This window comes from Triturus cristatus, chromosome 9, assembly GCF_964204655.1.
Source record: "Triturus cristatus chromosome 9, aTriCri1.1, whole genome shotgun sequence".
NCBI lineage: Eukaryota > Metazoa > Chordata > Amphibia > Caudata > Salamandridae > Triturus > Triturus cristatus.
In genome coordinates this window covers 1,039,422,958-1,039,448,580 of record NC_140592.1, presented here as the reverse complement: position 1 = coordinate 1,039,448,580, position 25,623 = coordinate 1,039,422,958, and the positions used below count along the sequence as shown (strand labels likewise).

At 44.5% G+C, this 25,623-nt stretch overlaps 2 protein-coding genes and 1 pseudogene across 3 annotated transcripts in view; 2 read left to right on the top strand and 1 right to left on the bottom strand.

Annotated features, from left to right (window-relative positions):
- RMDN3 (regulator of microtubule dynamics 3) overlaps window positions 1-25,623 on the bottom strand; it is a 281,724-nt gene that overhangs the window by 197,956 nt on the left and 58,145 nt on the right. The window lies entirely within an intron of this gene.
- Window positions 1-25,623, top strand: part of GCHFR (GTP cyclohydrolase I feedback regulator) — a 97,369-nt gene that overhangs the window by 32,732 nt on the left and 39,014 nt on the right. Inside the window, exon 2 of the mRNA XM_085626850.1 lies at window positions 24,704-24,798. Within this exon, the coding sequence (XP_085482976.1) occupies window positions 24,704-24,798 (95 nt within the window). The remainder of the gene's footprint in view (window positions 1-24,703; window positions 24,799-25,623) is intronic.
- LOC146799308 (membrane protein BRI3-like) lies at window positions 9,141-9,564 on the top strand (annotated as a pseudogene).

Below are 25,623 nucleotides of genomic sequence, written 5' to 3'. Positions count from 1 at the left end.
GGCCACTTGCGTACTGTAAAGTACAGGGCCAATGCTGTGCATCGTTGCCGTGTGTTGACACTTGTTGTGCACTAGGAATATTTTTCCCACTGCCAAATACATCTTATCTGGCCACTGTTACACATAAGGTTATGTAAACAGCAGCCTCCTTACCTAATCTATCTTTTATTGCAGTTTGTCCTTTAAAGTTTATATTTGGTTAGCGGGGAGTTCGAATGTAACATTTAAAAGGGTTTTGGTAACATAGGTAAAATATGAATTCAGATTTTAATGATATCCATACGGTTAAAATATTTTGAGGGAGTCATGTTTTTCACCATCATTCCAAACCATATTTGGAAGATGTCTAAAGGGATACAGTAGAATAAACCCCAGTAGGGCTGACGGATACAGAAAAAAATCAAAAATCTCAAGTGCCGCATTAACAATGAAGGGAGTGGTCAGGAAGAGTGAGGTAGTGGGGGAGGGGCAGAAAAGGGGGAAGTGGAAAGATAGCGTAGTGGGACATGGATAGAATAAAGGGGTCAAAAGCCGGCAATTGGTCAACATCACTTTTCTCTCTGTATATTATGTAAATGCGACGACACAGAATGCAGTCTTATAATCATGTAGTCTTCCCAACAGGGGATTATCAAAGAGGAGACAGAACTCAAGTGCCTCCTAACAGACTAACAAGCTGTCCCTCTTTAAACACAAGTGTAGAGTGATCTGGATGGAGAAATAGGTAAAAGAGTGAGCGATCGCAGAAGGGAGTATGTGAGTAAATGATGGCGATCCCTACCCCTCATCAGTCCGTGCCCTTATTCTCTCTATCACTAATTAGTATTTTAGTGCAACAGGTTCACGTTTTTTATACTTTATCCAGTCAGGGTAGATTAAGAGCAAATTCAGGTTTGTTCTATTTAATCCCGTCTTGGTTAATTAAAGGCTAAGTCACCCATGTAAGCTGATCAATTAAGAAATGCAGCATGACTGGCAGAGACCCATCTGCTAGACCAGCGTGAAGGGCTTACTGCACAGTAGAGAGAGATGAGGAGGAAATTTGCTTGGTTGAGCCAAGATTAGGTAGAAGGTGTGAGCTTCAATTTGCATCTCCCATTCGTCTACTGCAGGATGTTCTGAACCTTCTGTCTTCAGACTGTGAGATGTATCCTGCCTCTTGTTCTTCAGAGAAGTGACTCATGTCTTTGCAGTACAAACTAGCCAAATTACTGGTCAACGGTAGGCTAACTGTTCTAGGGAAGCCCTTCCCCTATCTTCTCGAATTTTGCAGGATGCAGAAATTGTAATGCTGAGAGGATTCTGTGAAAATACTCACGGCTGCTTACAATACTTACTATCTACTACATAGAATCTTTGCCCCGTTGGAAACTTCTTCTGCAGAACTAAAAAGCGTGTATCAAACATACTGGACACAAGTCCTCAACTGTCAGCTACACAGAGTTACTCCTGAATGCAAAGATTTGCAACGTATTTAATACCTCTACACACCTATGATACATTATGATCACATGTGTTTTGTAAACACTTACACCCATTAGCTCGACACAGGCTGCATTAAATTAGGAAGAGAAGTAATGTGGCACTTACCCACCGCTATGTAAACTATAAACCAAACTAACACCCTCATTGGATGATTTAATCAGTAATGTCATAGAATATGTCATGAGTGATGTAATATGTGTGGTCATAAGCAGTGCATGGTGGGTAAGCAAGTCATACTTAGCTCTGCCAACTCTAACTGGTGAATTTCTGTGTTTTGTTTTAGTTTATGTTGGCACTGACATGTTCACCTAACTATAACTTCACTTCAACATTTGTTTTTTCCCAGTAACTTTCTAGAGCTTATTTAACGTAAAGCTCTTGGCTTTGTGTGACAGGGTGTCGGTTGTACGGCATGGCCTCCTGTCAGACTCTGCATCCAACCTGTTGCAGCCATGCACTGCATGGGATTGTCTGGGGTTAGGCCCTGCATCTGACCCCACCCTGCAAGCAGCCAACCCCCTGCCTGGGAAGGGAATCATTCCAGCCCCTCCCCAAGCCACTATTGGCCCCTGGGCCTATTTTTTTTTAATTAAAAAAAAATTGCTCGCAGCCCCACCCCTAAGCCATTATTGCTCCCACGGACCCCCACACTCCTAGTTATTAGGGTGAGACGTGGTCCCCCTCCCTGAGCCTTAACAGGCCCCTGAGAAACCATCCCCAGGGCTAAAAACGTTAACGTTAGAGCAGGGGCATTGAGCCCTCATCCTCTGGCCCAAATGGGCCTTGTGGGTCCCATTCCTCAAGGTCATACTTCACTTATAGGGGAGTGGTACGTGTGAGCCCCCATCCCCAAGCGGGCCCTGAGGTCCCTATTGCCCAGAGCCATATTTTAATTATAGGGGAGGAGGGCACCCCCTCCCCAAGCCTTAAGATGCCCCTCGGAACCTAATCTTCAGGGGCAATAGTTCAATTATAGAAGAGGGAGGCACGTGGCCCTCCTCCCCAAACATTAGGAGGCCCCAAGGTACCCATCCTCCAGGGCCAAATACTTTTACAATAGGGGAGGGCGCATATGACTCCAGTCCTCAAGCCCAAGTGGGCTCAGGGGACCCCATCCCCCACGGCCATATTTTAATTAAATAGGAGTGGGGGGGCATGGCCCGTCTACCTGGACCTTAAAAGGTCCCAGTGATCCGACCCCCCCATTGCCATTACCATAATTAAGGGGGGGGGACTCATCCCTCTCCTCCCAGAGCCTATTGTGGACCAGAGGACTCCATCGCCCAGGGCAAAATGTCATAAAAGGATGAAGGGTGCCACATGCCCCCTCTCTCCAAGCCCTATTAGGCCCTAAGTACCTCACCTCTGGGCCACATGCAATTAAAAAGGAAAGGGGGCCGCACGGCCCCTCCCTCGAGTCTTATTAGGCCACAGAGACCCCATCCCCCTAGGGCCAAAACCAATAAAAAAGGGGAGGGGGCTCCTCGGCCTCACTCCCCAAGACTTATTAGGCCCTGGAGTTAAATTCCATAATTAAGGGGAAGGGGCGTGCAGCTCCCCCTCCCTAACCCTTCTTTGGCCCTGGGGACACCAGACCTGGGGCCCAGATTGGCCTAAGGGGAAACAAAAGCCCCATGGGCCAATCGGAAGGCTCTATTTTTAAAATTGGCTTTGAGAGGCTTGTGCTCCAACTTAAGCTAACGCCTAACCTTCAGCCATATGCAGTGGGTGTTGGCCGCAAGTCCTGACCGGCGGTCAGGCCCACCACTTAATATGCCAAGGATGGCCATCCACTCCATATTTCCTCTGAACATGGCTTTCAGCCGTGTGCAAAGGGGATTCCCTGCAGGGCTGGGTTTGCGTCTAGGCCCCAAGTCCAACCCTCTGTGGCAGTCAACACCCGCTAAAGCCACATCCGGGTAACCCCTGCCCTGCCCTCAACTCACCGCAGGCTGTCTAACCCCACCATGCATATCCGAAAGGCCATGCCCAGTGAGGGTTGGCCAGAGAACCTGGCCTGCTGCCAGGTGCCAGTCACCCCTGCACACATTCTATGTTTGCTGTATACTACTGTTTTTACTTTATTTTTAAGTAGAGCTTTTTTTGTCTAATATTTTCCCTTTTTTATGTTTGGTAAAAGCTCATGATTTTAGTTAAAATCGCAATTTTCACAAAATGGCAGCCACTGAATCACAAGTTCCATTAAAATTGGGATTTTTGTGACATAAACCTGTTTTTTAAAAGGTTGTTTGTAGTGCATTTTTTCATACCTATGGGAACCCCTAGCACTTTCTTGGTCCCTGACATCTCTCATGGAACACCTCATGGCTGTGGAGATTTTTTTTCTACAGCGCAAAAACTCATAATTCTTAAAAAAGAAGAAAATATTCTCATCCCTTCTTGAAACAATCACATTTGTTAAACATTTAAATGTAGCTGCAATTTTTAATTCATTATGTTAAGCAGCAGAGATATACAGAATGGTTAACCCTTTCAGCCCAACCAGGGTTCTCCAAAGTAGGTCCTGATGGGCCAGATCCATCGCAGATTTTAACTACATTTATCTAAATGGGAATATTGAAAAATTCTGGCATGTATCTGGCCTTCCAGGACTAACTTAGGAGAAAAAAACCTGATTTAGACCTCTAAAACTTTTTACCAGATGTACACAAAACGATTGAAAGCATGCTTTCTAAGTAAAGCTCTTCTTTCATTCCAAATTTGACATAAATAATACATCCAGCAGTGTTCGCTGTACACACAAGCAGAATTCCAATGGACTTAAATTAAGAAAACATAACCTTTCAATATATATTTAAAGTGGATAGTCATGTACAATATATTCACTAGCAATGTCCCAGTTACAGGTTAATTATGATCCATCGAGAAAAAAAAAACCAGACATTTTGCCGTTCATAATATGTAGGGCGCACCATAACTTTCACCATCCGCCAATTGTTGCTTTTGATGAACGATTTACTTTTCACATGCCATAAGCAAAGTGGTATATTTAGCGTCATGAATTATACTGAGCATTGTTTGAATTCCATACTATAACTGGCGAATTTCACAGGTTTGTCAGGTTTTTATTTGCTGATCTATAACTAACCTTTAACTCGTGTTTTTCAGTGCATGTGTGAGTTTTTCATGATTTACTGCTTTCACCTGCCATGTTTTACTCACTGGCGAATTTCACAGGTTTGTCAGGTTTTTATTTGCTGATCTATAACTAACCTTTAACTCGTGTTTTTCAGTGCATGTGTGAGTTTTTCATGATTTACTGCTTTCACCTGCCATGTCTTACTCCAAGCTGCACACAACCTGTACCAGAAGTTGTCCCCAGGCCCTGCACCCAATTCCCATGGCATTGCACACAGTTTGTTTTGTACTCAACATGGATTTGGCCGCATAGGGCTGGCTTAAGCCAGGGCCCTGCACCCAACCTTCTATAAATTGAGAGCCAGGCCACTTTTCTTGACCCTCTCCCTTAACATTGCCCTGCCCTTGTCTGATATGCGACAACTTAATTTTCTGTCTACTAAATGTCGTGCTAATACATCAAAGAGGGACAAAGTTATTAGTGAATGAACATTTATTGCCATATATATATTTCCTCCTCCTGCCACTAACAGGTTTACTCAATACTTGACATACCCACTGAAAGCGGAGTCCCTTAAAAGGCTGCCAAATTCTATGGGGGTTCATGAAATGGGGCTAAAGTTATTAGCATTTGAACACATTGTTGATCCCCTCCTTTTAATGTGCCCTGACTAGATGGACCTGTCAGAATTGAAAAAACCAAGGATAAGATATATGCGGCAAATCTCTGCCAAATTTTATGGGCCTAGAGCCTAGGGCCTAGAGCAAATGCTGCCAAAGTTACTAGCAGATCAAAAATGGTACCCCCCACCCCTTTTATATTTGCAGTTCCCCTTCTTAGATCCGTTTGAAACATGAAATGCCTGGAAGGTGGATTACAGTGTAACCTTCAAGGTTGACAGAATTTTCAGGCATCAAGGTGGGCCTCGCAGTGGTGGCCGTTTGTATGTTCTATGAATATATTGTTGTCATTTGATATTTGCATATTAATTAAATGCCTATGTACACAATTTGGATTACAAGCTAGGGGTTAATGTCCGATTCTGATACAAACAGAAGTTGGCGCATGGATCGAAATTCTGAGTTGTGTGATAACTACACACTTCCACTGTTTTCTTTTGTCATATTTCAAACCTGCTGAAATTTGTTGGAATAAAAACCAATAAAAGGCAAACACTGTGGAATTCGGTGCTTTAAATACTGATTATGTATGTTCTGCCTCATTTGCAAGTGAAACAAGCAATGAAAATGCAATAAGTCTCACCTTTGATTAAGTTAAAGCCATTTGCTTTGCTGATGGTATTGTATAGCAAAGCCAATGGCATTAACTTAGTGAAAGGCGAGACCTATTGTATTTTTAATGCTTGTTTAAGCAGTTGCATGTGTGATCGAATACTGAAAACGTACTGATGAAAGCGTTCCCGCCTTTCTGTCCTACCTGTCTGCCCCTTTCAGCCTCACTCCTACCCGCATCCCCCTCTGCCTCTTTTCTCCCTGCCTCCTCCTCTCCCTTCCTCGCTCTCAGCCTCCATCTCCCTTTCCTCTCTGCCATATTCGGACAGCGTTCGAGTCTGAAAGCCCGGTCCCTCAAGGTTACACCTCCAGAAAAAAGACCCCGTATCTGCCCAAACCCCGCATTCCACTGCCCTCTCTTCTTTTGCCCCCACCTCCAGGTCGGGCAGCCGGAGCCCAGGTATGTCAGTATGGAGCGGAGACGCAGGGGGCACATTTATAAGTTTCCTGTTCGAGATAATGGAAGATTTTCTGCAGAGGGTAGGAGGGGCCAGGCTGCCATTGTGCCGCCGGCTCGACTGCCAGACGCTGATAGCATTTACAATACTTTAAAAAAAGAAAGTGCGCGGTGTCCCTGAAGTGGGCATGCGCTCAGTATTAAAGTTACAAATAAATAGGACAAAATAAAGCAGCAGCGCATCAGTGTGAATAACAAACAAGGCACAAAGGCTTAATGTATACATTTTTACTCCTGCGTTGGTTTTCGCTTCATTATTTCTTCCCGTAATTAAAAAAATTCACAAATGTTGAGTCGGTTAAAAAACAAAACAAAGGCACACGAAGGAAGTAGAGGGGGAATAAAGGAGGAAGCCTGTAAGCAGATTTCTGCAGAGGCGAGGAGGGGCCAGGCTTCCATTATGCAGTGGCCTGCAAGACTATCAGAAAAGCCAAGCCTGCAAGGGGGTTTCAGACGAGGCCTAGCGGGGCTCTGCCGCCCGAGGAGGGGGCCCCGGGGGCAGTGCACGGTGCGGGAAGCCCTCTCTTAGTGGGGGGTGTGGCTGGGACGACAGTGCAGGGGAAAGAGTCACTGGGGCCACATAGCCAATGGCTAACTCTTAATTACCGCTTTGATAGTTGTAGGACATAGCACGCGCAGTCAAACTGTGTGGGAGGAGCTATGAAAAAATGTTTATTTGGAGGTGCTGGAGTAGGTTTGCAACCTTTTCTTCATGGAAGAAAAAAACGCAATGGCGGGGGAGGATGGGTGATGCAGCAACGAGGGAGGGCGCAGGGATGTAAACAGCATCAGGAAAGTGAAACGTAGTGGGGGCAGCCATTGCGGTATTGGACTACAACGAACTGTGGAACATGGGTGCAGAGCGCTGCGTGTTTAAAGCGCATAAAGCAGAGCGCTTACCGTTATGGAGGCCCCTTTGAAAACGTCCGTCCGCTGCCACGTTAGAGGACGCTGGTAATGGCAATTAATGTGTACAGGGGTGGGAGCAATTTAAAGAAAGAAACAAGTGACACTGGTTACTCTTTCCCTCATTATTCCCACTGATGCGCGCAGGCCAGCAATGGGTGCGGACATGAGCATGAAAGGTAGAGACGGGCTGATGGTAGTGGGGGGAGGGCAACGCGAGCGGAGGCAAAACAAGCACGGCCGCTTGTTATTGCAACACATTACACGAATGGGAAAAAAAGTGCTCAGCTAATAATTAAAAGAGTCTGTGTACTGCCTCCAGTAAAAGATCCAGTCTGGGTGGGCGGGGCCCAAAGTGGACAGGGCGGCAACAAGGAGGGACTAAAAAGCCTCCTTAACAATAAAATTCCAGTGTTTAGCCTAAGCTATGACGCAAGCCAATGGGAAGAGGGGGCGGAGCTTCAAGTCCCCTTCTGAAACCGTATTGATTACAAGAAGCCCTCGCATGGCAAGAGCAACGCATGGGCGCTGCTAACGCCAGGCGAGACCTAAAAAAGAAATAGGAGGTATTTACTTCACCATATAAATACCTCACCCCTGTCTGGCCCATTTGTTATCGGGGCTTTACAGTGAAATTGTGGTTTACATATGGATACATATATTGTATGCAAGTTTACATTGATACTAAACACAAAGTGTAGTTTAGATCTTAGATTTGACTCATAAGTAGACCCATTCCCATTAAAGTGAGGGTTAAAACGAGGTTGTGACATTTCCTGTGTCATCACTCTACATGAAGCATTGTGCATTGCCTATGTCAGTTAATATCCCCACCGCCCCACCCTGAATGTAAGTCATTGTTGGACTCGTATAAACACACAAATTAACGGAGTTTAAGAATAGTTTTGCAATAATTTCACAAACAAACCTTACATCGAGTTTTCTTTTGATAGGCTTGACATTAAATGCATTCATTGCATTTTCAGTAGCAATCCTGTAATGCATGTTGAAATAATGTGCTCCTCATCCTATTCTGAATTTCATTAATCGCCTTTAAATGTCCGCCCAGGTACCTTCGGTGAAATCAAGGAGTGATGCTAATGTTGTAATTCGGAAAATTGGTTGCACCAAAACAAGATGTCTGGGAAAATCTTTCTCCTAAAGTACAACATAGAGAAATTTAAAATAGTCAGGTAGATATGAGCTAAGGGCCCAGCACCCATTTTTGCCTTTATAATGCAATATCTTCACCCGGGAAAGGGATCTGAGATCAACTTCACTCCTGGATGGAAGGTTCCAATAATTCCAGAGAACATTCAAGAGATTGTGCCAATTAAATTGAAGATGAAATTTGATCTGATTTTAGCCAAGGTATGTGTATGAGAGCTTCTGATTCTGGATTGGCGTAATCTAAAAGTCAGACTTTGAATACTGTACTTCTGTACTATAAACATCAAGACCAATCTGGGGATATCTCCATTCACCAATATGGTGCCAGGAGTTAAGTGCTTCCTTCTAACTTCTTTGTGTGGCCTGCATGTCACAAGCTCTAAATCCAGCTAGGCCAAGCGTAGCCTGGTAGCATTCTTAAGTCTCTAAATTTAGCAGTATTTGATTGAGAAATAGTAGCACTTGTTATGTACAGCTAATAGAAATATGCATTATTAAGCTCCATATGATGTTTCTCATTGATTAGGCACACCATTGGCATGTCTTCACATGGCTCATGTATGATACAATACAAACTTCTCTGAGTATACTAGAAATGACAGTAAAATAACTTTAAATAATAATGTTCTCCGCTGTTGGGAGTTTGTGGCTACCGTGGAGCCAGGCAGGGAGCAACAGGATCAGCAGGTAGTGCTCGGGGAGGCAGCAGGACGGTGGTGCTGGGAGGAGCATGGATAACATGCCCCTGCTGGAGCAGTGACCACCTGCCTACAGCCTTGCAGTGGAGGAGGGTTATGGGCAGCACAGCTACGGGACCATTAACCAGCCGCCGCCTGGCTTTCAGCTGCCCCCAGTCCAGCCGGGCTTCCAGCCGCCTCCTCCGTACCCCTACCCCAACACCGCGGCTTCAGGGTATGCTACTCCACTCCCACACCCGCCAGATCCAAGCACATATACGATCATCCAGCAGCTGACTACTACCACCTCCGTTGTTTTGGTTGGCGGATGCCCTGCATGCAGGGTTGGCATTTTGGAGGATGACTTCACCTGCTGCGGGATCCTGTGTGCGATTAATATTCTTCCCTATTGGGATTCTCTTTTGCCTCGCGTTAAAGCAGAGAAGATGCCCCAACTGTGGTGCAATCTTTGGGTAGGGAGTGTGGACAGACCAGATCTCTGCGGCCATTACTGCTGGTGTACTTTTTTTCCCCATCCGATATAAATGTCCAGTTCTGTGTACACTATTAATTGATTAAATATATTTCTATTGGAAAGTTTGATTTGATCATTAATGTATGCAAATCCATTTGTTTCACCAGAGCAGTTGTGACACGTACAAGCAACGCTGGTGCTACCACATATAAATTGTGCCTTTCACATGGCTTGTGGGGGAAAGGAGGGTGGGTAAAAAGCTGCGTCTGCTGATGATTGCAGCTCAGCCCCCTGAATTTCCATAGGACAGTTTTTAGAAATAAATGGTGGCATTTCTCTTTGATGGGGTTTTCAAAATTGTAAGTTTGCATGATTGAAGTCCCTTTACAACATGGATAAAATGTGCAGTATGATTTTTTTACGAAGCAATCCTTTTTCAGATGTTAATGATATTTCGATATTAATGTATGTTTATGTTCACTGTGATTTGACTTAAGTTGAGGAAAAAGAAATTGTTGATTGGTAACTGGGGAGACCGTGAATCAGAGCCGGAAACTTGTTACCTGCCCCTGGAGTTTCCAAGCACTGCTGCACTTTTCCCCTGGTCCCTGGAGGACGCCCAAAACCTGAACAGCGGTCCCCCAGCGCGGGAGACCGTGAATCAGAGCCGGAAACTTGTTACCTGCCCCTGGAGTTGCCAAGCACTGCTGCACTTTTCCCCTGGTCCCTGGAGGACGCCCAAAACCTGAACAGCGGTCCCGCAGCGCGGGGACGCGCGCGGGGCGTGCCCGGGCAAAGGGCGGGCCGTCCGAGGCCGGCAGAGGCTGGGCTGGGCCACGTCCCTGAGGTTTACTCCCCCCGGTAAGATCTTTATGACTATTTGACCTTGTACGTGATTATGTCACTCACTTCCGAAAATGAGGGGAAACGCCGCCTTACACCAGCCGCTGCCGGTGGAAGACTTACTGGCACTCTTGATGACTTTTTCCTGAGAGCAGCCGACGTCGTAGGCAGGGAGATTGCCCGGACTGAAAAGCGATTGTCAATGGAACTTCTGAATGTCAGACGCTCTTCCTTAGGAGACTTAAGTAATGTGGTGTCACCGGCAAGGGCTGACCTGATTTCTATTTGCCCTCGCAGCCCAATTCATTCTGACTACCCGCCTGGAGAGGAAGTTGTGTCCAAGAGTAATAACTCTTTCAGTAGTCTCGATTCATCTGAGGGCTTTTATCCGATTGAGCCCAGGAAAAGTTTACAGCCAGCAGATCTTGTTGACCTCGAAGCCATTTCGGTAGTGGCCCCACCTAGCACTGATAGGAAAGGGAAAAGGAAAAGGGGCGGGAGTTGCCAAACAGGCAGGAAACCTAAAATTCTAAAGCTGTCTGGTACACAGAGTGTAACGCGCCCTAAGAAAGTCACTAAAAAATCTAAGAGGAATACCCAAGCCCCGTTAGATCCGGTTCCGCAGCCTCCTGAGTTAAATTATAGAGCCATATTTAGTGGTAGGGATGAGGACGCAGTAGTATCATTTTCTAATCTAACCCACCTATTGCGATCCTTTACCCTTCCAATAATCGAGAGATTGAAAATCATTAACGGGAAGTTAGACGCCTTGGGTGACCTTGTCAATGTTAACACATGTAGGCTCGATAATATAACACTTCCCAAGTCGAACACTTGTACTGAGATAGCGGTTAGCAATAACTTAGCCCCTCAAGGACCATCCATTCCTGTAGTTGCAACTCTTACTGGCGGAAACAGAACCACTACTTTACCTCTGATACTCCCTCCAACTAAAATTGCCAAAATAGCTGAATCTACATCATCTATTATTACATCCTCACAAACCAGTGATAATTGTATGGGGGCGACAAAGTTGGTTGAACAGGTCGAACGGGTCTCCCCACCAGTTATTAATCTTCCCCCAGCATGTTCACCCCTAGTAGTAGTGCTCGCAAATGTCCCTGTATTAAATAAGGGCGTTAGAGAGGACTTTGGGCAGCTAAAAAATAAGGTGCTCCACTGGGTTACAAAGAATACATCGGCGGGTAACAACATTTGGAATGATTTAATAATGGTTCGTAGAGTGTCCTGGATTGGTAGAACCAGGAAGACTAAAGTTGGGGATTGTATTATACTTAATTTCAATAATCCCTTCTTGGTTAGACGAATCATCGATGAGTCCATATTCAATGCTAAGCCACAATTGACGGGTATTGAGATCCTCCCACTGGATTACTTTTACAGGGAGCTGAACAGACCAAACCATAGTAAGGTCTCTGAGCTTGGTGGTAGGAAGAGTACTCGCACCCCACTTAACCCGGCTTGGGAATACCCCAGGAAAACGTTCCCTAATCAGATGTGGTGTAGGAATGTTGGCCAATATCATAGCCTAGAAGGGGTCAATCGCTTCTCAGTTTTGAGCGGACTTGAAGGAGTCGACTGACGCCCAACTACTGAGGCTGTCGTCAACTCTGCCACAACTGATTTGAAAGAACTAACAGTGATAGCCTGTGCAGGCGATCAACTGAAGGCAACTTTATTGCCTGATCAATTAGGGGCTGTTAATAATAAAGGAACCAGGATTGCCTTCTGGAACGTAGCAGGTCTCCGTTCCAAGATTGATAATCCCATATGGATTGATTATATTAAGGACATAGATATATTATGTCTGCAAGAGACTTGGTCTCTGGACGCCATCCATATCACCGGTTATAGAACTTTCCATCAACCTGCTAGTCCCTCCACATCCGGGAGAAACAAGGGCGGCCTGATTATTTATTTATCCAACTTGATGGAGTTTCTGTCAGTAAAAATGGTGGGCTTATGCAACCACTATCAAATAATCCTAATCCGGGTGACTCCCAAGGTGGAGATGTTTATCGTTAACATGTATAATAGTATCGAGAAGGGTTTAGTTAACGGTATGATAAATACTCTTATTAAGGATCTAAGGGCTATAGTAGATACATCTCCAAGGGATTCAATTATCATTTGGGGAGGCAACTTCAACCACTACCTCTGTAAACATTATTTGAGTGGCTGTGGTGATCAGGAAAAATATAAATCTGAATATCAACCACATTTTGCACATAATAGTGGGGGCGACTCATTTAATGACATGATGGCATAATTCGACCTGGGCTTTGTTAATCTGCTCTGCAGGCCCCCTGTGGAGTTTAGCTTGACGTATGTGGGGAGAGGGTTTAGTACGCTGATCGACTTTATTACCGTTACCAACTCCCACTCCTGTTGGTTAACCGATTTTGCTACACATACACTTGGGGTGAGTGACCATCTCCCACTAAGCTTTTGTATACAGCTCCCCTGCAAATCAGACTGCATTGCGGTGGAGAAATTGGCCTGGACAAGTAACTGCACCCTAAATAGAATGAACGGGTATGCCCTTAGATGGTCAAAGTGTAACCAAGAGGTCATGAACAGGAGCATAATTAAAAAAGCGTTAACTTCCATCAATGTTTGCCTTCAGGACGAAGCATTATATTCAGACATCCTGGACTCTTTTGCAATAATTACAAAGACAATCAAAGAGGACCTACAACGTCCAATTAAAGAGGGGAATGTAGCCAGAAAAGGGTGGTTCGACTCAGCCTGTACTAAGGCCCACACCGCCTTAAAGAATGCTTTAAGGAATAACCCGAGGAATCAATCTGAAATTATATACCTTAGACGTGTGTACAATCAGGCTAGGAAGTCACGTAAATGCGCAATTAAGAATGATGCTTGGGAATGTTTATACAACGCGTCCTTGGAAAAGGATTGCTCTGCCTTTTGGTTAGCTGTCAAGGCACCTTTCTTTACTACAGGGGAAATTGATAGGATGGAAGTGGCTATCACAGAAGATTCATGGATAGATTTCTTCGCCGAGGTTTATAACCCAGGAGGGAAAGATAAATTGGTTGACATGATTGTTACCCAGGGTCAAAAGGTGGGCGATTTTACTCCGATCAAGTTAGATGTTACTGTAAATGAAATCTCAGATGCAATCACCCAGAGCAAAGGTAACAAAGCGCCAGGCGCAGATGGTGTCCGCATAGATCTATTCAAATATCAGCCTGAGCTCTGGTCGCCCCTACTCACGCGTGTATTGGAGGCTAGTTGTGCGCGGGGCTTTATTGACACCTGGGCAGACTCCATAATCATACCTATATTTAAAAAAGGGGACCGGGATAAACCCTCTTGTTATCGACCCATATCCCTCCTGGATTCCTTTATGAAAGTCACCGGGCGAGTTATCTTGAATCGCTTACAATTATGGGCTGCTGAGGCCAATATTTTGTCGCCGGTTCAATATGGCTTTCGTAAGGGCTGCGGTACCGTGGAACAGGTCCTTAATTTTACATCACTATTGGGTAAATATACCCAGGCTAAAGAAGGTAAACTTTTTGTAGTGTTTGTTGACCTAAGCGCTGCTTTCGATTGTGTTATTCACAATCGATTGTGGCAGATCCTGAGTGACATGAAGGTAGATGAAGTACTTATTTCCTTCCTAAGACAGTTGTACGCCGGTGCCAGGGCGAAAGTTAGGTACGGCATCAATGGTGAATGTACCAAGCCTTTTTATGTAAAGAGGGGAGTGAGACAAGGGTGCGTACTCGCCCCACTTTTGTTCAACTTGTACATTAATGACCTAGAAAAAGTTCTAGTTGCTGCAGCACGCGACTCCCCTCAGGTCAATCAGCACCAAATTGCGTCCCTCTTATATGCTGATGATGCAGTGATCATGTCCCGGACTCAAAGAGGTCTCCAAACTGCTATGGACACTTACTTAAACTTTATGGACAACAGGGGGTTAAAACTCAACGTATCCAAGTCATTTGTAATGTCCTGTGGCAGTAGTAAGAAAAGAGTGTGCCGCCTGTTTGTTGGGATGGAGGAATTGGCCACAACAAGAAGTTTCTCATACCTGGGTATAGTCCTTGAGGAAAAGGGGTCCTGGGGGCCAGCCATCAGAAACAGGACATTGTCATTTAAGAAAGCCACTGCTGCACTTATGACTTTCTCGAAAAAGCTGGGGAAGAGACCACCTGTGATTCTGCTAAAAATTTATCAAGCCAAGTGCATCAGTATAGCCACATATGGGGCAGGTATTTGGGGGATTTGTAATTCTTCCTCTATACAAAAAGTTGAGAATGCATTTTTGAGATTTATTCTGGCAACCCCTGTTAGTTCCCCTGTCTTTAACTGTCATGCTGAGTTAGGTGTGTGTTATGTAAGTGACCTGATCAGCATACAACCAGTTTTGCTATGGTATAGAGTATGGACCTCGCCGGACCTAACGTTAAATAGAAATATCCTCAAGGATTGCATGGGCTTGGATAGGGCCCTCAGGATACCCTGGTTGCAGTATATTTGCAATTTCACTAGGGATCTTGGCAGACCCGAGTTTTATCATCAACCAGAGTCATTGCGCAGGATAACAAGAAAGGACTTGAAGGAGCTATGTTGGTCTCACGTTGATTCACTTAGACTAGGCGTTGAATTTAATAAGAATCTTGTTTTGCAACACCAACGTACACTGGTCTCCTATAATATTCAGCCTTACTTAACCTGGTGTCAGGTGGCCTTTGACCGACTTTTATTAACTAGACTTAGGTTCGATGTCTTTTTCCGTTTAGTCTCCTTTCCCGCAGTTAATGATTGGGCGAGAAATCTTTGTAATTGTCCGTGTGATAATCTGTCTACCCAATCAACCCTGCATGTAATTTGTTTTTGTAAATTTTATTCGAAGGAAAGATCAAGATGGATCAAGCCATTTTCAAAAAAACATGGTTCATGGAGACATTGTCGCCCTGCTTTATTGTTTTTAGTCTCTTTACAGGATGAATATTGTGTGTCGATTATGCTGGGCTTTTTAAAAAGTATTTTAAGGAAAAGGAAAAGTTTAATTAATTTTTAGGTAATCATTGTATGTCCTATTTAACAATCTTTTATTGTGGTTTACTTTTGTCTTTGTATGAACCTGTTGCTTTTATGACTTCATGAATTTTGGATTCGAATAAAGTATTAACTAACTAAAACTGGTGTTACGGGTTTCACGGCCTGCCTATGAAATAGGATGTGTTAAATAGGAATATTTTATTTCTATTTCTGCATTTCGAGACTGTTTCTTATGCCCTTGCACTTGGCCAATCTGGGGGGAGCGATCACCAAATGTGACTCTAGTGAGAGCCAATAGCAGATGGGGCAAATAAAATTCAGTAGCATCCAAAATGATATTCTAATATTGTTGACTGCCCACGAAATTTAGAAGCAGTAATCATTTCATAAAACTATTCAATGAATGTGAGCTTGCACTTTTATTTTTTAATCACCACAACTGTTTTACTTAGTTGTGTTATAAATGTCGAATTTTGAAAGAATGTTTGATAAACATTTCAATAATGTTCAAAATCGTAAATTGATTCCAAACAATAAGATTAAAGACGAATCAGACATATATGTCAGATGAAGCAGCCCAGTTCCAATAAGTTATTAATTCGTCTCGACGCTAGAGAGGTTAACTTGTTCTGTACGGTTCGATTTGGTAATAGATTTATTTACTCTGTTACCACCACGTGGGAAGAGCTCCAGCAATTGACCTGATATGAGAAACTCTGCACCTGACTTCTAAATTAGTTGGAAATCAAATTCACAAAAAAGCTCCAGGCCTGGGCTCGGGGAAACTACAGTTTTTATTAGTTCTCCCGACGTACACCTATTTCTTCTAACCCATCGTGTCCATATTACAGAAAATCTGCAGCCATAGGTTTACTGTGAAGTCTTGTCGTGTACATACATATATATGTGTTGTCTGTACAGTCTGCTAAGAATACATAAGTAGAAACTGGCACTCCAGCTTTCCCCACACTCTTTCCAAGACAACGCGTTTTGGCTGTAAAATTTATATACTGAATAAATGGGACATGTCCATCTCATGGTGCTGGTTTCTGCTCCTATAGTCTGAGCAAACTGGAGCAGACTGTAAAGACCATTTTTAAACGCTGAACGCAGGTGGGCACGCCCATGTGTTTCAGCACGTGCTGTGATTTGGATGCATTCTGGCAATTGCCGCCATGTGGATTATCGTGTGTGTATATCTTCACAGAACAAAAAAAATGTTAAAGTAACTGTATAGTTGGGAATTATAATTGTATCTTACTTTACATTTAAAAAAACTTTAGACATTAATTGAAAAAATAAAGGTTAAATTAACGTGGTTTACTACATTTAAAACGTTACATTGTCGCTTATGTTTTGTTTACCTGTTATAGTTATCTGTAGTAAAAATGCTGCTCACTAAGTTCTGTAGCACTCCCAGACTGCATGTACTTCTCAAAGAGCTTGTCAATCCACAATATCCTTGGTGCAACAACATCAACGGTTGCATGGCTAAACACTTATAAGGTCCCAAAGGCGAGACCTATTGGCTATGCTAATGCTTGTTTTAAAAGTTGAGGCTTTGTGTGGACATTGAGGTTATTGAGCATTATTGGCTGCATCACACTGTATTGGAGTTTATTACTGATACAACTCCTTGAATACTCACCTTCTCTACTTCGAGAGAATCTAGTAACCAAGGGGAGTAACTTGAGTAGTAAGTGTAGTAGCACTGATGGTTCAGAGCCACCAGATGAAAACAGCAGAACACACACGATACTGCCCGGTAACCACGGAGCGTCTGAAGCACTGGCGCAGCAAGCATGTCCTAGGTCCTAACAAAGCCAAGGAAAATGGGTCCCTCTACCACAGTCCATTAGTAAAGACAGCTATAATTCGGGTTGCACTGGATCCTCAAAACATTGGTACCTGGTGCGACTGCACCTGCTGTACTACTGACATCCATGCAGCAGATCTTAAACTGTGGCGATTATGCTTTGCCTGCTTTTGACTTAGAAGGACGCACCAAAACAACAGAAGCCCTGGAGAAGGAAAACGGACAGGGATAAAGACCATCAACCCTCAGAGAGGTTAACAAAGTTGTCTAATGAGATTTAATGTGTTACTTGGGCGCTTCCCTGTCCACAAGCTTTATTCGAGTTGATCAAGTCACTTTTAATACCAAAGAGGATCCTGGCTCGGTGTATAAAGTGAGTTCTGCATTACTGGAAAACGTTTCCTATGAAGAGCATTTTTTCCTCCTTATGTGGTGTATTAGCTTAACTCAAATGTATGTTTACCAGGAGGGTTGCCCCTTTTCCAATCCAAAGAAACATGCACAAGTGTATCTTGAGCCCCAAAATCACAAACTTTACCACCAACCTGTTCAGTTGGTCTTCAGGAGAAGGTTAATTTGTTGAACAGTTCTTCTACCACCTGAGTGCTATGCCTGCAAGGTGACCCCCACCCTCACTGCAGTGTTCTTCAACGAGTATCTGCAGCTGGGGTTCCAGGGCATTATAGTACAGCTTCTATTTCTATTTCTACAGCACTGCATGCCAGTGAGCCTGACACTGGAAAAACAAGTGCACTCAGGTGATTCTGCAAACAGCAACTAGTACGCGATTGGTCCATTCCATACTTATCTGATACTCCTACAGAGCATCTGTATATTGCAAATTAGGTCACACGTATTACGCTATTGGTTCATAGGCATTTACAAAACCTGTTTATTGTTCACATTCTTTGCAACTGACACTGATTGCAAGAGCACGATGTGTGTCTTTTGTCTTGTGGGTGGTCAACTCAGCACCAAGTCCCTACAATTTTTTCTGCAATCCTTTCATCCACCCACAGACCAGGTGAAACTTACAGAGTGGAACCCCTACCTCCAAATTCCCTAAAGCACAGAACCTATAGAAACACAAGCAGAGATGTTGGCTGCTGAAGGCGCTACAAGGACCCAAGATGAAGATTGCATGCGTGATTGTTAGCAGTGTGTCCAGACGGATGCTCAAATATGTGCATGTGTAATTATGCCCGGGTGTGTTTGTTATGTAGAGTGTACAGATCAATCCTGTAGAGTGCGAGTGTATGCATGCAAGTTTGGTAGTGGTGTGTAACAATCCAAGCTTTAAGTGCATGTGGGGACACCAACGGCTCACATGCTCAAATCGTGTGTTTTTGCAAGTTGTGGTAACAGTCATGGGCTTCAGAGTGTTTTTTGGGGCGAGTGTAACTGTGTACTCAAAACTGTGTATTTGGGGCTGAAGGGCTCGAGGAGTTGTGTAAAGGGGCGTCCTCAAGAGTGTGCAGGTGTTTGCGACTCTGTGTACAGTCGTTTGCTCACAAACACATTTCATATTTCCCCAGTTTAATTCTGTCATCTTCCTATTTCCCAGACGCATGACATTTCTGACAAATGTTAACGGTTCTAAGAAATAAAAGATCAAAACTTGGAGAAAAGCAAATATTTATAAACAAGTATATGCTGAGAAAGAAAGTACCTGAAAAGTTGAAGCCGGTCGAAAGCCTGAGCGAGTCACTGCATTCATCAAGGCTCTGTTTAGTGTGTGGCGAAAGTGAAAGCAGCGCGAATTAACGTGAGACTCGGCGGGGGAGGGGCGGAGGAGCGTTCAGAGAGCAAGCGAGAGGAAATACAGATAGCACCTGATCGGGCGCTGAAAGCTGGCGGTTGCGCGCGTGCACGCTCGCATGAACGCAAGCGCTAGGCCAGCCAAAGCGTGGGGTAGCACTTTGAAAACCCACCTACTAAATGTCTCGCAGAGCAGCGCATGCGCTGACCCAGGCGAGACCTAAAAACAAGGGAGGGAGCACTTCTCGACTACTGGGCAGCACAAATGCTGCATATGGCAACTTGGTTTAAGATTCCAGCTAAAATGTTAGATAGAAAGACTAGGAACCCCTGTTAAGCCATAAGGGATCCTGGTGTTGAGTACAAAATAAAGAATGAGGTCATTGTTCTTTTTTATATTTTTTCCCTAAATGTGTGCTGTGCCATCCTCTTGAGAGCAATGAATGGTCGCTTTAATCCATTAGTAAGTACTAAGGCTTTTCCCCAGTTCCTTTTTTTAAAATCTATATTTAGGTCAGTCATAACTTGTTTTCCACAAAAGATATCCACTTCAAATTTGGTTCCTTTTCCTCCCCACATATTGGAGGTTCTAAAGTTAGCCAAGATTTGACAATTTCCTAGGAGGGAACCAAGGAAGTAGCTACTATATAACATTCTGGGGGTTTTCTTGAAAAAAATTGGAAAAAGTGCTGTGCAAGAAAGTATGTTTTTTCCCTAAAAATTGCATCAACAAAAGGTTTGCTGTGCTAAAACCAACCTTTGTCAGCTTTCCAGAACAGGCAGAGTTGTTAACAAAAATGTTTGTGTTTTTTAAACACAGTTTTTCATGTTTCCTATCTTTTTGGTTTTCCATGTACTTGCAGTTTGTTAGGGAAAATGTGTGAAACCCCAGGGTAAACGCAGACCGCTTTATAAAGTAGAAATTTAAGAATTAGAAATAGCTGTTTCTGCACTGGGTGTTTTGGGGACAGACCTACTTAGCATGTGACGTATACTGAATTGATGTGTGTGAGAGAGTGCCATCTTTCTTGCATGGTATGCCCCCCCTTTTTGCTGAATTGCTGATTTACTTTGAGTGTGCCCTGGGCTCCTGCCAATCAGGTACCCAGGGCGTATTTTCCTTCCCTAAAACTGTGTTGAAGCCTAAACCCAATTGGCATCTCTGGCCACATGTCAGCCCCTGGTAAATAGTACGCTAGGTACCCAGGGCCTTGTGACCAGAGAAGGCCCCTAAGGTCTGCAGCACTTATTGTGCCACCCTTAGAGGCCCTGTACCCTGACACACACACACTGCCTTTGCAGGCTGAGTGTCTTGGTGCAGAACTAATCAGAGAATCGACATGGCACAAATCCCTGTGTGCCATGCCCACAACACACACTGCCCTGGCCTACCTCAGTCACCCCTCTAGCTGGGTGCCCTATGCCAGTGGTGTGGGTACAGGTGCATGAGCTCTGTGCCACTACAGGTCCATTCCTGGGCACTGTAAGTGCAGTGCTGCCATTAAGAGTATATGGTGCTGGGAGGTCGTCAACACGAACTCCACAGCACCATGATGGCAACACTGAAGACTGAGAAGTTTGGTATCAAACTTCTCAGCACATTAATCCCGCACTGATGCCAGTGAGGGATTTAATGTACAATGCACGACAGAGGGCAACTTAGAGTTGCCCCCTGAACCTAACCTACAATCCACGTCGTGTCTGAGGGGCTGCCTAGGCTGCCACACAGCAGACATGTTGCTGGACCCCTGGGTAGAGAGCCATCCGCTCTCCTGGGCCTGCAACAATGCACATCCTGGGCGAGGTGCTAGGTCTCCTCCCCCAGGATGGGCAGGGGAAGCTTCAAAGGCATGCTGCTTTTGTGAGCTTCTCCAGGCCACTTGCTGTACTCAGCAACTGGCCCCCACCGGTTCTGACCCCCACTCTGGCTGGAAGACTCTCGGGAAACCCAAGGAAGGAAAGGGGGTGTGCCAGCCTCTGCCAACCCCACCCCTCAGGTGGGGGAGGCGAGGTGAAGCACATCTCCGGGCTCTCGCCATTTTGAAGGTGGGGAGCCCTGCTCAGTCAGGATTAGGCTACTGCCTCCCTCCCACAGGAGAGTGGCAGGATAGGGGGTGTACCCACCCAAAGGATGGGACCCATTGGTCCCTGCCCTTACCTACCTGTAACACCCCTACATTTAGTATTTAGGGGCACCCTGAACCCTCCTTCCGCCGATCCAGATTCCGAAACAAGCAAGAAGATCAAGAAACAAGACCTGCCGTGCAGCTGCTAACAAGACGAAGACACCAACTGATTTGGCCCCAGCCCTACAGGCCTGTCAACCCTTGAACCTGCTCCTGTTAAACCCCAGCGTCTCCAGTGGTCAGCAACCTCAAAAACCCAGGAGGACCTGACTGCCTTGTGACTCTAACTAACTGGGACTCCCATGAGCATCAGACAGGAACCGCGACTCCTGCACACACTGCACCCACCAAGCCTGGCCTGTGCTGGAGTGGACAAAGACCACGAAGACATCCCCCCGGCGACTGTGACCCCGAATCCAGCACCCAAGGACCCGCCTCGAAGCTCCTGACGACGCCTGCAACCTCAGAACCAGGGACCCCTCCAACTGCGACCAGCAGAGGGTAAGATTTCCCGACCCCAAAAGGCACCCCTGCACAAGGCGCCGTGCGGCCCCCTGTGCCTAACTCCTGGGTGCCTACCTATCCTCCAACTACCCAACTTACCTCTCGAAGTGGTGGTCACACCTGAAGAATAGTCGTCCCCGAGCTTGCAGCCTTTGTTCGTCACTGAGCTTCTCCATTGAAATCCATTGAGCGCCCCACGGCTCAAAAGCACCCTGCACCCAGCCGCTCGAGTGCCCCTGGCAGTGCAATCTCTACTCTACTCTACTTCCTCATTTGCCCTGAGCAAGTGACCAGGAGCCCAGCTCCCACAGCTGCATAGCCAGCAGCCACCAACCAAAGGCTGCCCCTGTACCGCTGAGGGTGTAACAACTGTACCTACCTGACCCTGGGAGAACCCTGAGTCTATGCCCAGAACCTTAACTCTGCTTGTTGAGTGCTTACCCAAAAGCTGATAATTCACTTTTCTTCCATAGGGTAACATTGACTGGTTTCACTTGGAAATTCTTTTGAATCGAGTTTTGAAACTTTAAAATATTCACCTAAAATCAGCCGAATTACGAAAATGAATTTACTCACCTGTTATCAGGAGAGATCCCAGTGCTGGATCTTGGTACCCAGCACTGACCCTGCAAAGTAATTACAACCGTACTTACCGCTAACTTGATTTTCCTCCATAGGATAACATTTCCTGGTTTTTGCCAGAAATTCTTCTGTGTCGATTTTGCAAACTTACAAATATTCATTAAAAATCGCCTGTATAACAAAAACGCATTCTTTCAACTGTTTACAGGAGATGCACCAGTGCTGGATCCAGGATCCAACACTGAGTAAGAAAAAGTAATGTTAACCCTACGTACCTGCTAAGAGAATTTCCTCCCATAGGATAACATTGGTGATTCTATGTAAAAAAGTTTTTGTGTCAACTTTTAAAATACAATCATATTCCTTAAAAATCATAACTGTAACCAAATCGTTTTTACTCAACTGTTTACAGGAGATGTCCCAGGACTGAATCTAGGATCCAGTCCTGTGGTAAGAAAAGTAATCCAAAAAGTAATCAATTGCATTTAACTAGAAATTCCCATTGAGCTCAATGTATAATTGTGTTTGAAATTGTGTTGTCAATTACAACAACTGTATCTATTGCATTCAAAAGTCTATGTCTATTGAAAGTATTTATCTAAAGCATCTAATTCTGAGAAAGTATATTTTGATACCTATTGTTGGTTCTAAAATAAAACAATTATATATTTAGATACAAAACCATTGGCCTAGAGTTCAATTATTGAGTGTGTGAGACCATTTGCTGACTGAGTGTGTACAGCAAATGCTTTACACTGTCCTCTGATATTGCCTTACTGATCGACCAAGCTACCACTTTAGAGAGTAAGGTTATATCTAACTTTAGCTTCTGCCAAACCTCTGGGGACTGTGGACTCTGTGCACACGGTACCTATTTGGGAACAGTATATACAGAGCCACTTTCTTACAATGTGTATTTACATTGTCATGTAAAACGAAATACTCCATAAGACTAAACCATGAATACTTGCAAACATTTTCCCAAGAACCAAAAGTATGGTCTATGGTGTGACCGAGGGCAATGTTGATACCAAGAGGGTGGGGTCAGGGGTGTAGGGTGGGTGTAAGAGAAGCCCATGTACATGGTGCAGACAGTGAGTTTTGGTGTTATGTCGAGGGTTACATTCGATACTTCCTCTAGATTAAGCCCAGAGTCCCTAGAAGCCATAGATTTGACAATACTGTGTTATGCTGTATCTGCGTTTCCATCCCTGTACACTGCACCCTGAGATAAGCCTTCTCTGCTTGCATCGCTATTTTCTGTGAGTCACTTGTACAAAGGAAGTGACTTGATTATTGAATTGGAATTAAATAGAATCTTGTCTCACAATCTACTTATATCTGTAAACATTAGAAGTGCATAGAAACCGGCTCAGTTATGAGTGCGAGTGCTATAAAAATAATCCTTTACGAAGACTTCCCTCCCCCGTCCCCCCGCCTCCCCCCCCCCCCACCAAACAAGGTTTGTAATTCATTAAGGTTGGCAAACACCCAACCTCCACCACTAGACATGGGACAATGGGAAAGTTTTAGCCATGACACTAGGATACTTGCTGTTTAACCCTGCCTTTATCTCTTTGCCAAAATATGGTGGTTATGAAGTCTGTTTTTAGAGTCTGGGCTGGCTCCATAACACAGTGGCATGCATATCTTTGGTGAGAGCAGTCCCGCGAGTCTCACCATCGGAACCACTCACTCCCCAGCTGTTGTGTAATGAGCAAGAAGGAAATTATGGAACCTAATGGAACCCCGAGTTCTCCGCTTGATCTAATTGTGTGATCCTTGGCAGTCCCTTTATTTCAACGTGCCTCCTTTGCTTTAATCGTTGCATTTCAGACCACTTTGAGTAACATCTCTTGCATATGGGTTACAAGACCACATTGTCGCTCAATCTAGCCATCTATAAAAACAAAGTAGGCCGCATACTAGTGGAGGGGTTACATGAATGTGTCTATGTTAGTAGTGGGGAGATTGCATGAACGTGTGTAAGTTCATATTTAGAAACTATCCCTTCTAATAAAAGGAATTTATTGATTTAATGTAATCCAATGTACAAAAGTGAAAAATTCCCGCATGTTAAAGAAATACACTTTTTCGAACATTAAAGACGCTTTATTATATTTTTACATGGTACATATTTTCAAAGGTCCGCTCATGCTCGGCTCTCTATGTTCATTTTCTGGCTCGCGAGCCGCCCTTCTCCATGTGGAATCGCACAATAAATACCCTACTTCTCAGTGGGCGTGATGGCTGCGTCAGGCAGAAGCGCGAGGCGGGTGCGCGAGGCAGATGTAAGAATGCGTTAATGGCCGTTGAGATAAGTACGTCTGATAAAAGCGTTGCTGGCATGCGACTGCAGCAACAGTGATGAATGCCGCCTGTAAATAATCAGCAGCTAAATACCATTAGTGTTACTGCCGTCAAGGTCTTCATCTGTTGCATTTCCTGCTTCAGGAGACTGGCCCTACCGTGGTAGGAGATGAGTCATCCGACTACACACTAATGGCCCGACTGGCAGCCAATAAGAGGACGGTGCTGGGAAACAATTTGTAAGTATGCAAACAGGTTTTTTTTTGGTGCTATTTCACAGAAGTATCGCATGATAACCGCATGTTCCAAGATGACAACAGTTTATTAGATGACTGAAAACCCATATCCATTGTAACTCGGACAAGTAGAAATCTGGTCAACTAGAATTTTGAGTTGATGTTCACTGTTTTCCAAAGAGGCCGTCTCTTCCAGTTCTTTAGACACGCCAACATATATGTTTGTGCAGTTGGACACACCCAAACAACTTCCACTATGTCACTTACTGAAAAATGTGTTTGGAGCTACAGATAAATGGGGCAAAGGAAAAGTAAGCCCTTTCAGTTTTCCTGCATCTTCAGTGGGAGTAGAGGTGCGCTGACTTACTTTCACCCTAGAGTAGTAGCGGCGGAGTTGTAGCTGAGCTATAGAGACATATCCACATTATGGAGCTAGAAAATGCATGAACTTTAAACGTTACTCACAAAAAAATTCCAAAAACACAAGCACGAACATATATCGAATCCAAAATTGGTGGACTTTTACCAGTGGTTAAAAAATAAATAAAAAGGTTATAGTTAGGACATAAATGCCCTTTAACAGTTTCTCCTTTCCTTGCTCCATTTGGAAAGTTTTTTCCCCTCCACCTATACCCCATGAGATATTTAAGGGTGTTTTTGCATTTTGCATACATTTGCACGTTTAGCCCCAGGAGTCAGTGGAGCAGTGGTGCAACCGCTGATTTAACACCCCTACTCACTGTTCTAATTTTCTGCTGCATACACAAAAATACTAACCACTGTATATATCCACAGATATTCCTTAGCATTGCTGCACTGCATGGGCGG